At 38.6% G+C, this 12,183-nt stretch overlaps 1 protein-coding gene across 1 annotated transcript in view; it reads right to left on the reverse strand.

The window, feature by feature from the left end:
* Positions 1 to 11,667, reverse strand: part of PDXDC1 (pyridoxal-dependent decarboxylase domain containing 1) — a 21,813-nt gene extending 10,146 nt beyond the window's left edge. The window contains exons 1-12 of the mRNA XM_010142018.1: positions 11,594 to 11,667; positions 10,994 to 11,059; positions 9,638 to 9,721; positions 8,626 to 8,772; positions 6,213 to 6,402; positions 5,379 to 5,447; positions 4,788 to 4,866; positions 3,903 to 3,987; positions 3,271 to 3,319; positions 3,062 to 3,163; positions 2,736 to 2,861; positions 479 to 529 (exon numbers count right to left, since the gene is read on the reverse strand). Of these exons, the coding sequence (XP_010140320.1) occupies positions 479 to 529; positions 2,736 to 2,861; positions 3,062 to 3,163; positions 3,271 to 3,319; positions 3,903 to 3,987; positions 4,788 to 4,866; positions 5,379 to 5,447; positions 6,213 to 6,402; positions 8,626 to 8,772; positions 9,638 to 9,721; positions 10,994 to 11,059; positions 11,594 to 11,667 (1,122 nt within the window). The remainder of the gene's footprint in view (positions 1 to 478; positions 530 to 2,735; positions 2,862 to 3,061; positions 3,164 to 3,270; positions 3,320 to 3,902; positions 3,988 to 4,787; positions 4,867 to 5,378; positions 5,448 to 6,212; positions 6,403 to 8,625; positions 8,773 to 9,637; positions 9,722 to 10,993; positions 11,060 to 11,593) is intronic.
* Between the last annotated feature and the right edge of the window lie 516 nt (positions 11,668 to 12,183).

A 12,183-nucleotide genomic window follows, 5' to 3' on the forward strand; every position in this document is an offset into this window, starting at 1 on the left:
AGCAGGAATAACAGGATTATAACTGATCCTGCTATGGGGATAGCAGGATCTGGACTGGGCAACTTCTGGAGGCAACCTGAGGCTACATGTCACAATCCTAAAAACGCAAAGATTATTTAAGTAGAAGAGGAAGTGCTAAAATCACTTGAGCTTCCAAGACCACTAATACTCTTGGAAGAGCAATTTTTACAAAAATAGTTGTTGTCACTCAGAATGATCCACGAGTTGTTTATTGCCCTAGAAAACTAAGCTGAATGTATATTCTATACATCAAGCGTCAATTAATATTGAGAGGGCGTACACACACAACCAAGTCACACAATTTCACTGACCTCCAGGACTTAATTAGAAAGATACCAAAGCATCTTCGAAACAATGGCTATGACTGAAGTAATGTTTTAAAATAATTTTTAAAATCAAAGTTATTCTTATCATTTAGCAAGCAAAGACTAAGCTAAGTATTAAATGTAGACTTTACCGAAGTTTTAATGAAATCCAGGTTTTTCAAGTTCTCCAGCAACCTTTGACTCTAAAAGACCACAGCAGAAGGAAACAAAAGGAAGAGACAAACACATAGTTTTAGAGGTTGAAAATTATTCTGAAAAACACTCAATAGTCACCACTACAATTTCTTTTTCTGAACAAACCCCTACAATGCATCAGAGATTCATCCAGATCTTATTTGTAAATTTAGAATAAAATAGAAAAATATTTTCTGTTTTTTAGTAAAACACTGACTACAAAGCAATTTTCATTAAAATTCAAAAGTCTTGACATATTTACCGACTTCCAGAGACATTACAGCTCTGCTGACTTAAAGCACAGTGTGTAGAACAACAGTTAATTTTCTCAAAGCTACCATAGCAACTGGCTATGATTGCTTTATAAATTATTTTAATTAGAAAAGACATTCTTACATTGTGGTTTAAGACTATTAATAGACTATTATAAAAGCTAAGATCAATCTTAGATGACACAAAATTTTAATGATACTTTGTTATTGTTTTAGGTCTTCCACGCCAATAGCTTCTTCACTAACCATTACAGAAACTTTCTATTTTATCCTTCTTTGAATTTTTTTCAGTGCTGTACCTTTAAGGAAAAATGTTTTGCATATAAACAATGCATTTTTAACTAACACATTATATTGGACCTTAATTTTTACTAGGGTAAGGACTCAACTTCAAAAATACTGCACTTGCCACTATCTGAAGAATGTTTTGAAGTCCTTTTTGTTCAAGCATTTGTAATATACTCTTACTTAAATCAATACAATGCCAAGTAGAGTAGGAAAATATGGGAGTCTTTCTGAATAGCTTTCAAGCAAAATAGCTAAAACAGAGAAGTGACAGAAAAAGTCATTATTTTACTTCACCGTTTAGTAAGAACAAAGATTAAGTATTTCTCATTAAAAAAACGAATAAAATACACAATCCATAGTAAAAGCACATCCCTCCGCCATCATGCACACCCTCCCTCTTCGTCCGTAATTTGTTTGTATCAACCAACACGCTATACTGTCAACACCACAGCATTTTCAGTGGGTTCTTCTACAACGCATCACAGCCATCAAAAAGACCTATCAACAGCTACCCAGGACAGGCTGGAGAAGCGAGGTTCAACAAGACCACATGCAGGGTCCTTCACCTGGGTGGGCGCAAGCCTCAATATCAATACTGACTGGGGGATGATGTGACAGAGTAGCCCTGCAGAGAAGGACTTCAGGCTGCTGGTGGATGAAAGGCTGGACGTGAGCCGACAGTGTGCACTTACAGCCCAGAAAGCCAACCGTATCCTGGGCTGCATCAAAAGCAGCGTGGCCTGCAGGTCAAGGGGGGGGATCCCGCCACTTAGAGAAGGACTTCAGGCTGCTGGTGGATGAAAGGCTGGACGTGAGCCGACAGTGTGCACTTACAGCCCAGAAAGCCAACCGTATCCTGGGCTGCATCAAAAGCAGCGTGGCCTGCAGGTCAAGGGTGGTGATCCCGCCACTTTACTCCGCACTGGTGAGAGCTCACGTGGAGTACTGCTGTGTCCAGCTCTGGAGTCCTCAGCACAAGGAGGAGATGAACATGTCGGAGGGGGTCCAGAGGAGGCCACAAAAATTATCAAAAGGCTGGAGCACCTCTGCTGTGAGGACACACTGAGAGAGTTTGGGTTGTTCAGCCTGGAGAAAAGGCGGCTCCAGGGAGACCTTACTGCAGCCTTTCGGTACTTAAACGGGGCCTACAGGAAAGATAGGGAGGGACTCTTCATCAGCAGTGTAGTGATAGGATGAGGAGTAACAGTTTTAAACTGAAAGAGGGGAGATCTAGACTAAACATAAGGAAGATTTTTTTTTACAATGAGGGTGGTGAAACACTGGCCCAGGTTGCCCAGAGAGGTGGTAGATGCCCCATCCCTGGAAACATTCAAGGTCAGGTTGGACCTTGGGGCTCTGAGCAATCTAATCTAGTTGAAGATGTCCCTGCTCACCGCAAGGGGACTGGACTAGACAATCTTTGAAGGTCCCCTGCAACCCAAAGCATCCTGTGACTGATTAAAGAAACAATCCTAGCAGTGTTCAGTCATAGCCACCTGGTCATCCGTCGTACTGTCATTGCTATCTGAACTCTGTTTCTGCTTGGAGACTTAAACTGTTAAATCACATGGTGAGGATTCTTAAGAAGAGTTTCCAACCCACACTTAAAGACGCAAAGTATCCACAAACAATGTGCCAACAAGCCGTTTCTTACTAGTTGTGAGGCATGTTTTATCCTCTCCACAATCCCATCATGGCCCAGGTACTGCAAGGAGAGCCACAGGGGCAGGGCACGGAGCTTCTCTACAGGCTGACTCGTTGTCAGCCCAGCTGCTAAGGACTAAAGAGGAAAACAAACATTAAACACTATTAACCTCTATTCAATTATTCATGTTTGCCAGCTTATGAAGTATGTCACAGCTTAAATAGGGAAGCTATTGCAAGTTATAATTTAGATGCTTATAAAGAAGACGACACTACACCATGACCAAAATGAAAGTTTCAAGATCGTGAGAATAATGACAGAGAAGTTGAACATACCAAAGATGGATCCTCATGTCTGTAGAGTGTTACCGCTGGTACAGCTGGGAGACCCAACCAGGAACCCAGGGTAAGGGTCATGCTATCACATTTTGTAGCAGCCTGAAGTTTAGTACAATAAGCAGAATATAAGGCATATATATTTTGATTAGATCAAGACCTTAAAATCTAGAGCACATTATTAAGTTTCTAGATATAGTAAAACATACCAGTACAGAAGAGGAGACATAACCCAAAGCCAAAGTTGCCAAATTCACACTAGAAAAAGAACATGGATTTAGCACATACTAAAAGGCAGCATTTTAATCTTCAGTTTAAATATTTCATGTTGATGTGTAAAGGGAGGTAATTTTTCTTCGTATATTTTTCATTAGCACTGCAGTAGATGTTGCTGTTTGGTACTCTAAGATGGAAACCCCAGAAGTAAAAATCCCTTTCCACCTTAAAATGTTTCAGTCCAACCTTTGGGGAAACCATCCCCCAAGTCCTACCCATAACTCAGCATCAGTTTGGTATACCCTGCAAATATAATGCTATACTATGAAATACCAAGAGAAACAGAGTCTCTATTCCAGGCTCATAAAAAAAGAGTCTGAGAGCACTGGCGTCTTAATTAATATTGTCAGAAATAACCACTCCAATTAGCTGTTCCTGTATATGTAAAACAATCTGTATCTCATATAGTGACAAAAATTATAACCACATAAAATGCTTAATATGACAAAAATAAAGATGGTCCTATGGCTCTCTACTAGCTGGTCAGCTGTAAAATTATGTGCAGTCTATTAGTTAGACTTTTTAATGAATAGAGTTATGCAGAAATAAATGTCAAGTTTCATACCCTTCCACATGGAGCCACATATTATACTGCTCACAAAGTTCCTTCAATCGGCCAAGTTTATCTGTGTGCCCAGCACCCGGTGTCCCTTTGTTGGAAAGGAAAAAAGGCAATGACCACGAGAAGCATGCAAGCTAGGACTCACTTTAAAGGACCTCTTGTACTGTCGTCAAGAGTCACACGAGACAGGAAAGAGGAAGTTTAAAAAGAGCCCACTGCACAGTAGCCTATCTGGTTCATCGTGACTTATGAGTTATTGGAATTCTAGACAACAAATAAAGATAATTGTTTTGTTTGTCAATATAGGCTACAAATACTTAGAAAATTAAATGTCCTAGGTACTAAAAGACTCAGCAGTCTCAGCAAAGAAATGCAGACATTTTTAATATGTTCAAAGCATGACGTCAACTAAAGGAAACTAAACCAAGATTAACATCATAGATATTATTCTGAGTCCAAATCAAGCAACAGTCACCTCCTTCATCTGTATTTAAAACAAATGTTGTTCATGGGAAGTTCTGACTACTTAAACAGAGGAAAAGCATAATTTTTAAAGCTGAAGCTGACAGCACATCCACCAAAAAACTCTGAAGTGTTAATGTGAAACTCATTTTCAAACAAGAGAAGTAAGTTCACTCACTGAAATAAGTTCTAGTCATGATTAATAGACCAAGTGACATAAGCAGAACTGTAGCAGTACAATCCAAATTTAAATCAGTTAAATAAAAACTCCTCTAGACAGATAATTATTTGGTGATCATTTAGATGCTTCCTGATTATTTCTTGACATGCAGCCATAAAGCTGTTTAAGAAAATGTACTTTTATTTTGGATTTTATACATATTCATGAAATGGCACACTATTTTGTTGTTTGCCCACAGTGCTCACCAGCATTGGCCACAAGCAACAAAGGCAGTTTTCCAGACTCAACGTCATCTTTAATCACTCTGTCCAACAAAGCAACATCCTGTTATCAATAAGAAAAAGATACGTATTTATAAATACATTTGTCAAAAACACAAAATCATTTCTGTTGAACTGGAAAGATGCATTAAGTGTGAAAATGGACAGCATTTGGAAGTGCTGGAAGACATTCCTAATGCCTTTATTTGTGGCTTGAAGTTTCTTTTCAAAGTTAAAATAACCTGAAGGTCAGATAAAGCGTGTGAAAAATATAACACAGATACATCATGTAAACGTACCTCTGGCTACACATATTCTAGAAATTTTGGAGTAAAAAGCAACTTACTACATACCACTGAAAATACCTTGGAAGTGACAGAACACAAGCTATGACTTTTTAGAAGATTAAATCTACGGTGTGTACAGCTGTGACACAGAGGACTTAAAGGTTGAAAAACTAAGTACATTAATAAGCTTTTCCTAACAATATACTTGACATTCATTTAATGAGGCTTTTCAAAAAAAAACAAACAAAAAAAACACAAACAAAAGAGCTCTTAAGGAAGACAAACTTACCATTTGGTGTTGAGATCCAAACATAGTATTACACGGCACACGGCACATGCAAGAAAGGGGTAACCCTAACTGCAATTAAAAAAATGATGGAATTTCAACAACCAAGACATACTCATTTAAAGTGTTCATAGAAATATAAGGTGACACAAAAAATAGTAAACATGACAATAAAAAGCTGGATATTACATTACAAAGTTAAGTTTCCTGCTAAAACTTTGACTCAAATTACTAGCAGAGAAAAGCAAGCACAGGAGAAATTGGAAAAAAACCAAGTCAGCTCTTGGTTAGCATGTCAGCTGCATTCAGTTTTTGCAATGAGATACCCATGCTCTGTACAACAGCCTGAACTCAATCCTTTTCATATCGTGTTTCAGCAGTCAGACACATAATCTTAAGTCTTAGGAACATATATAATTTTATAAGCTATAAAAATCTGTGTCCATAGAAAGGCAAAGAAGAGATGAGGATGAAGGGAATCTGCTTACAAGAAATGCTGATCAAGCGAATGTCTGAAAGCAAGAGGAGGGCTGCAGAGAGAGTCTGCTCAGCTTGCTTGGGGATTATATACAGTCAGTCAACACAGGAGGATTGGGAAAAATCTCGAAGAACCTTCCCTTCTACCAGCAGAGGTTACAGGCAGACACACAGACCTAAAGGAAAACTTTCACTATCCCCAGCCAATTTACAAGACGGCTGCCAGTCTGCGGACTGCACTGTAAGTACCAGTTTCTTGCAGGAAAAGTCTGCATAGATTTTTAAAATCTAAATTTCAAGTAGGCAACATGAAGGTACATCAGTTCTGCTTGCAGCTAAACCCCAAACGATTCACTTTACCTGGTTGCAGAGAGCTTGGCCCAAGCCTGTTCTAGCTGCAGAACTAAGGTATATGACAGGCTGCTTAGCATACAGCACATTAAATCCTTCTATTGTATAATCTTCATAGCGCGTGTGAATAACAAGTCGACAGATTTTTAGGAGTCCTTCACGATCATCTTCATGATAATAGGCTGATCCATTTTCATACCTGCAAGAAAAGGCGGGTAAATACGACCAACAAAACCAACAGCCAGTCTAGTGACTAAAATAATACTGACCAGCAAAGGAGCTCACAAGAGGACAAAGACGACAGATAAAACCCCCCTCTGTTTTCCCAGGATAAAGGAGAAAGTAACTTTGATGAGACAGGCTGAGATTAGTAATATTTTTTTTTTTCATTTAGACTCAGAGATAAAGAAAGTAAAAACACCTGGGTTCCTAAGGATTGCCTTTAAAGAGTTCAAAACCTTGCTGACTAAGAGCAGAGTGAGGGAAGAAACAAAAGGCTTCGTATGGTTTTAATACATATGCAAATTCTGGACTGCTGGTTCTACACAGAATGCAATGTGACATTCTTTAAGTTAGTAAAATTGGGATGAGACACATGAAGTAAGGTAAACAGGCAGAAACTTGCAAACTTTATTATGAAATCACAAAGGAAGTGATTTTGTAATAGCCCAAATTACTGATGTCATTTGTATTTTAGAGAGTTTGAAAATAAGACCACAATAGTACAATCCATTCAACACACGGCAAGACAGTTTTCCAGATGTTTCAAATACATCGGTTACATAAAGGAAGCATATTTTCCCCCGGAATACTGTAATGATTTAAGGCTATTTTGCCTTCAATCTGATTAATTAGGCATCCTTGGAGCTTGTGGGGATGTCTGCTCCTCCCCCCCCGCCCCATTTTTAACCCTTCAAAGAATCAAACTCAGATTAGCACATTAACCTTTATAGTCAAGAAATGGGAGCAAAGCAACCAAAGAAGAGATCAGGTGTGAGGGCAAGTTGAGGGCAATCCCTCAGCTGTCTTAACTGTAGAAAAGGAAACAGCAACAGGGAAAGTAGTAGATACGTCCATTTATTAAGCAACTTGTAAGCTGGATTTTTCTTTTAGAGCTTTTGTGCAACACAGAAATCGCTGGTCTTGCACAATTTATCAAGAAACTTATTTAAAGGCCCTGAAACATCTTTGGTTATCACAGACCGGTTATCTGATGCACAAATACTGCAGAGTATTCCAGAGACAAGCTCCAGAATGACCCACATAGAAACACTCACTGCACCTCCACACAACACTTGTGTGATCTCACATGGGCAAAGGGAAATTCCTCTAGTTGGTTGCTCACAGCCACGTAAAACGTGAAGGAGCATGAAGCAGTTCACAGCACAGTATGCACTCAGCGCTGTTGCCTACGGGTCACAGAACCATGGGGACCACAGTCCAAAATACACCCAGCATTAATCGCAAAATCACAATGTTATTGAATATTTGATTCAAAACAAGTATTTCCTTAGCCATGCCATTTAGAAACATCACTGCCACACTCTCTATATATCTGCAACTTCTCAAATTTCATCATTGCACAAGGTTTCAACATCTTTAAGTCAAACGCAGATAAAGATAATTGAATTTATAAAATAATTCTGACAGAGGTGAGCCCATCCACGTAAGAAAAATCCTTTGTAATTCTAACGACTAAATTTGGGTTCACTTCAGTTATGTTTATCATCTTGCATTGTGCTATAAATAAATAAAGCTCCTCAGTAGCCCTGAAAGATTCTATGAAAAATACAGTACCCTGAGAGGGAAAAAATGGGCTGGGTTTTTTTTTTTTTTGCTTCAGGAAGAAAAAAAAAATGGAATTTCTAATCAGTGAATCCCCCCCACTCCAACACACCCACACAGCTGATTTCCATTCTTCTCTTGTGGAACAGTTTAAGATACCTAAGCTACGTGATGGAACAGGCATTTATGAAACATTCCACTGTACTGTAAATTGCAGTAGCATCACCCACCATGCCTGGAAAAATAAAGTAGATTCAGGAAGAGCAAAGAAGTTAACCGAAAACATCTTTGAAAAATATGAAGTACCCTAAGCCTCAGTAACACCACATATGCCTCAAGAAACAAGAATTTAATTAAATGTTGGCCAACTGTATGCCTGCAATTGTACTTTGGCTCTTAGCAAAATCATACAGCCCTTATATAAGGATTTTCATGGCAATCATGTTACTAATAAGTTCCTGCCATTCCACAAGCAGACTTATTTATTTTTAGTTTTTTTTTTAAATCGTATGATGTGTTTCAAAGAATATTTTGAGTTTGTGGCACAGCGCTTTCTTTTGTTGATGTCCTCAGTCCAGTCACATTTTTTTAAACAATTATTGCTACCTAGTCACACACGTTATTCCCAGTGACTCACCTGAAAAGCCTGCAGAGCCAGAGAGTAGTATCAGAGAGGATCCTTGTTGTAAGTTTTCTCAGTCTTTCCCTGTCCAGCACTGATATATAAGCAGCCAAACTGTGTCCCAGCAGAGCCATGTGACCCTGCTCACCAACATTTTGAAGTCTGCAAGACAGAAGAGAGTAACTGCCAACTAAACGCAACTCATGAACGTGACAGTAACTTCAGGTTTGCATGCTTTTCCTGTAGAGAGGCAGAATTCATTGACATGCCACTTTAAATATTTAGCAGCGAGACGCGCCGTATATCACAGTTACTTTCCTGCCAGTGTGTGTTATGCTCTAAAATGCCAGTGCAGACCAAAGCACTTGCCCTTCACTTGGCCTAGCTGCTTACCGTAACACCTCGCTTTCTTTTTTCACCAATCAACCAGCATGAGTCGGAACCAAGCACCTTATCTGCACTATGAAAAGTGCAGATTAAACACACCTTTCTCTCCTCGTGCAGAGAAAACTCAGGAGATGTATTATTGGTATCTTTAGAGGCATAGCTTTCATTAGCTTGTTGAGGGCGTTTGTTCGGTTGGTTTTTTAATCTCCAAACCATTTCTCAAATGTTAGTTTTCAATAATCTTCTGCAGATTAGTTAGTATTAGTTCCATTTTACTGAAAAATGGAATTTTTTGGTTTTTTCTTTAAAATCTACAGGAAGAGATGGTAACAAAATTTATAGTATTCAAAGTTCTGTAAGACTTACAGACTTAAAACAACTTTCAGAAAACCAAATGAGCTGCCACATCAGAAACAGTTCCTTTGTATAATTCAGTTTAGTAATTAGTAATGGAAGAATTATGATTTTAAGAAAGTCAAGCCTAATACATTATTCTGATTCACTATGTTATGTAAGTTGCCTTGAGAAAGTTACACGGTTGCACAATTTCTTTACACTTGAAAAGACTCCCATGGGTAAGGTCTATAATAATCAGAAAGTAACAAGATCAGTAACATACAGTGATCCGTATTGGCTTTACCGGTAGGCCTGTGAAGTCTCCTCTTCCTCCTCTCCATGCATTAGGTTCTGAACTAACTGAAGTATGCTCACCATATCCTGGCCACTGGTGTGCCGGGGACGGGGAAACAAAAACATCAAAATAAAAAAAAGTGAGTACCAGCACCTATCGGAGAAGCCATTTGGGACACTGGATGGGGTCTGAAGACATGGAGACAACACAGCACTTTTACAGAATGCTACAAAACCAGTTCCGTACTCTCAGAAAAACAGGTCATGAAGATGAGATTCCTGAATCAATTAATTCAAACCCCTTACCCCATACTTAATTATGGTAGGACTCTTCAAGATATATGAACTCAGACTCACAGGAAAACAAGTCTACTGAAATCTGAAAATTTTGACTGAAGAGTTTGACTTGACAATGTCTAATTACTTATTGCTACACATCAAAGTAAAGTAATAGCTAAGGATCCAAACTTCTCTTCAAATGTCCCAGCTTCAGCTCGCAAACTCAGCACAGCCCTTAAACAACTACCTACGAACATAAGTTTCTGGCAAACAAGCGCTGTATTAGATTCCTGACATGATGCACTCTAACACAGTAAAACTGAAAAGACTCACAACACTTCAACTTGACAATTCCAACTAAAATTTACAGGAGTATAAGAATTTACATTCTGACAGCTGAAACTGCTTTTCATTCTTAGAAAAGTCAATTCAGTGTCTCCACTCAAAACCAACTTTAGTCGATGTACACAAAAGACTTAGAACAGATTTTGCAATACTTTCTGCAGTGCTAGCCTGGGCTCCTGCAGGATCGTCTTCCAAAGAGACTACGACCAATTTAAATCTTAGTTTTCAGGTACAACGATCTTACCTGCCTTAGGCACAAGAGCTCCCCATAATTTTTTAAAGACAGCTGAGCTGAAAAGATGGGGCTTTTTTTTCTGTGGTGGCTTTTTCTAAGGTTTTCTACCTTATGAGTCTCAGTTGGTTTGTTTTGGTTTTTTTTTTAAATCTGGGTGTTTTAACAAATCTTTATTCTACAGCACAAGTTTATCTCTGTTTACTTTGTCTCAATCACAGCTGTAAGCACCAATACTTCATTAGATTCCAACAGTTCAAAATTTTAGTCACTAAGGACAAGTAACATTCTTTTCTTTTTCCTATGTAAATATGGAAATACTTGGTATGATGATAATCTCCCCCTCCACACACACCACTATGTGAGTACGGAAAGAGTCAGTATAATGCCTGGCCTGGCAAATGTTTACGTCTGCATTAATACAGAAGTTGCTTGTGAAACAGACATGTTACTAGTATTTTACAGATTCTGAGAAGTAAAGAGCATTATCTGAAAGTCGTTGTTGCCTACCTGCCTTGAAGCGGTCCAGGAATGTCCTTCCGTGCGTACTTCTTTTCATCTTCCTCCTCTGCTTTTCTAAGTTAAAGACACAGAATAAACCATGCATTTAGTCTATGGTTTATAGCATCAAACATGTAGTTGACTTTGACTTGCAGAAATACATACTGACACATGTGCAACCTACTTCACTGACAACAGTTTCATAAATAAGTCAGACAAGATCAAGACAAAAGTTTAGCTCCGACTGAATTAAAGAGTTCCAAAGTTTTGGGGTTTTGGTTCTTTAACAGAAAATGTCAAACTCATATACAGAACTAAAAGTTACTTGCATAGCAATAAGAAAAAAAAAATCTTAACATCTCGTGAAAAACAGACTCACTGGACTTGCTCTGAACATTACAGAACATGCACAAAATATGTACATTTAGTTTTAAAATCCCATAATTTGAGAAACAATGGTGGTGTGTATACGTTTAAGCTTCAGAATGACAATATGACCTTAAACTACCAGGAAAATGAGTTCTTTCCTGCTTAATGACAGTGACATTAATAATCCTTCCCTTCGCACAAGCAGATATTGGTTTTGTAGTTGTTATCCTTTGCATGTACCTTTGATTGTCTTCTAGCATCTTCATTGCTTCATTCAGATTCTTTCCCATTTCTGCTAGAGTAGGGTCGACCATCTTTCAGGGAAAAAGATAACAACTTTTAAGAAAGGACCAAACCCCATTTATTTTACTACCTGTAGTGATCAATACTAAGCTGTACTTGGAAAACAAATATACTCCACTATGAAGGCAGAAGGTAACACCATTGGTAAGACCCATCGCATTAGACAGCAAAACTCCCCAAGATACTCAGGTGGCCTTGTTACAGAGTCTCTGCTCCCTTCCTCTGCTTCCCAAACGTACTGTAAGCAGAGCCTCCATGAATACAGTTACCCCGTCCACACCATAGGGGTATAATAGCTTGTCTGCTACAGTATTTGAGAAACGGTATTCTTAAAGGCCTGCACACACCTTCCATCACTGCGGATGGAAACACGTGCCATGGCTGCACACTTTCAGCACAAATATGTCTGCTCAAGCAGACACTGATACAAAAGCAAATTTAATCACAGAAGGTAGTAAGATTAATACACATGACAATTTTACACTATTTTCATCCAGACGACTGATCAAGAAAAGAAAAAAAAAATA

Source organism: Buceros rhinoceros, unplaced genomic scaffold, assembly GCF_000710305.1.
Source record: "Buceros rhinoceros silvestris isolate BGI_N320 unplaced genomic scaffold, ASM71030v1 scaffold20128, whole genome shotgun sequence".
In the NCBI taxonomy this organism is placed as follows: Eukaryota; Metazoa; Chordata; class Aves; order Bucerotiformes; family Bucerotidae; genus Buceros; species Buceros rhinoceros.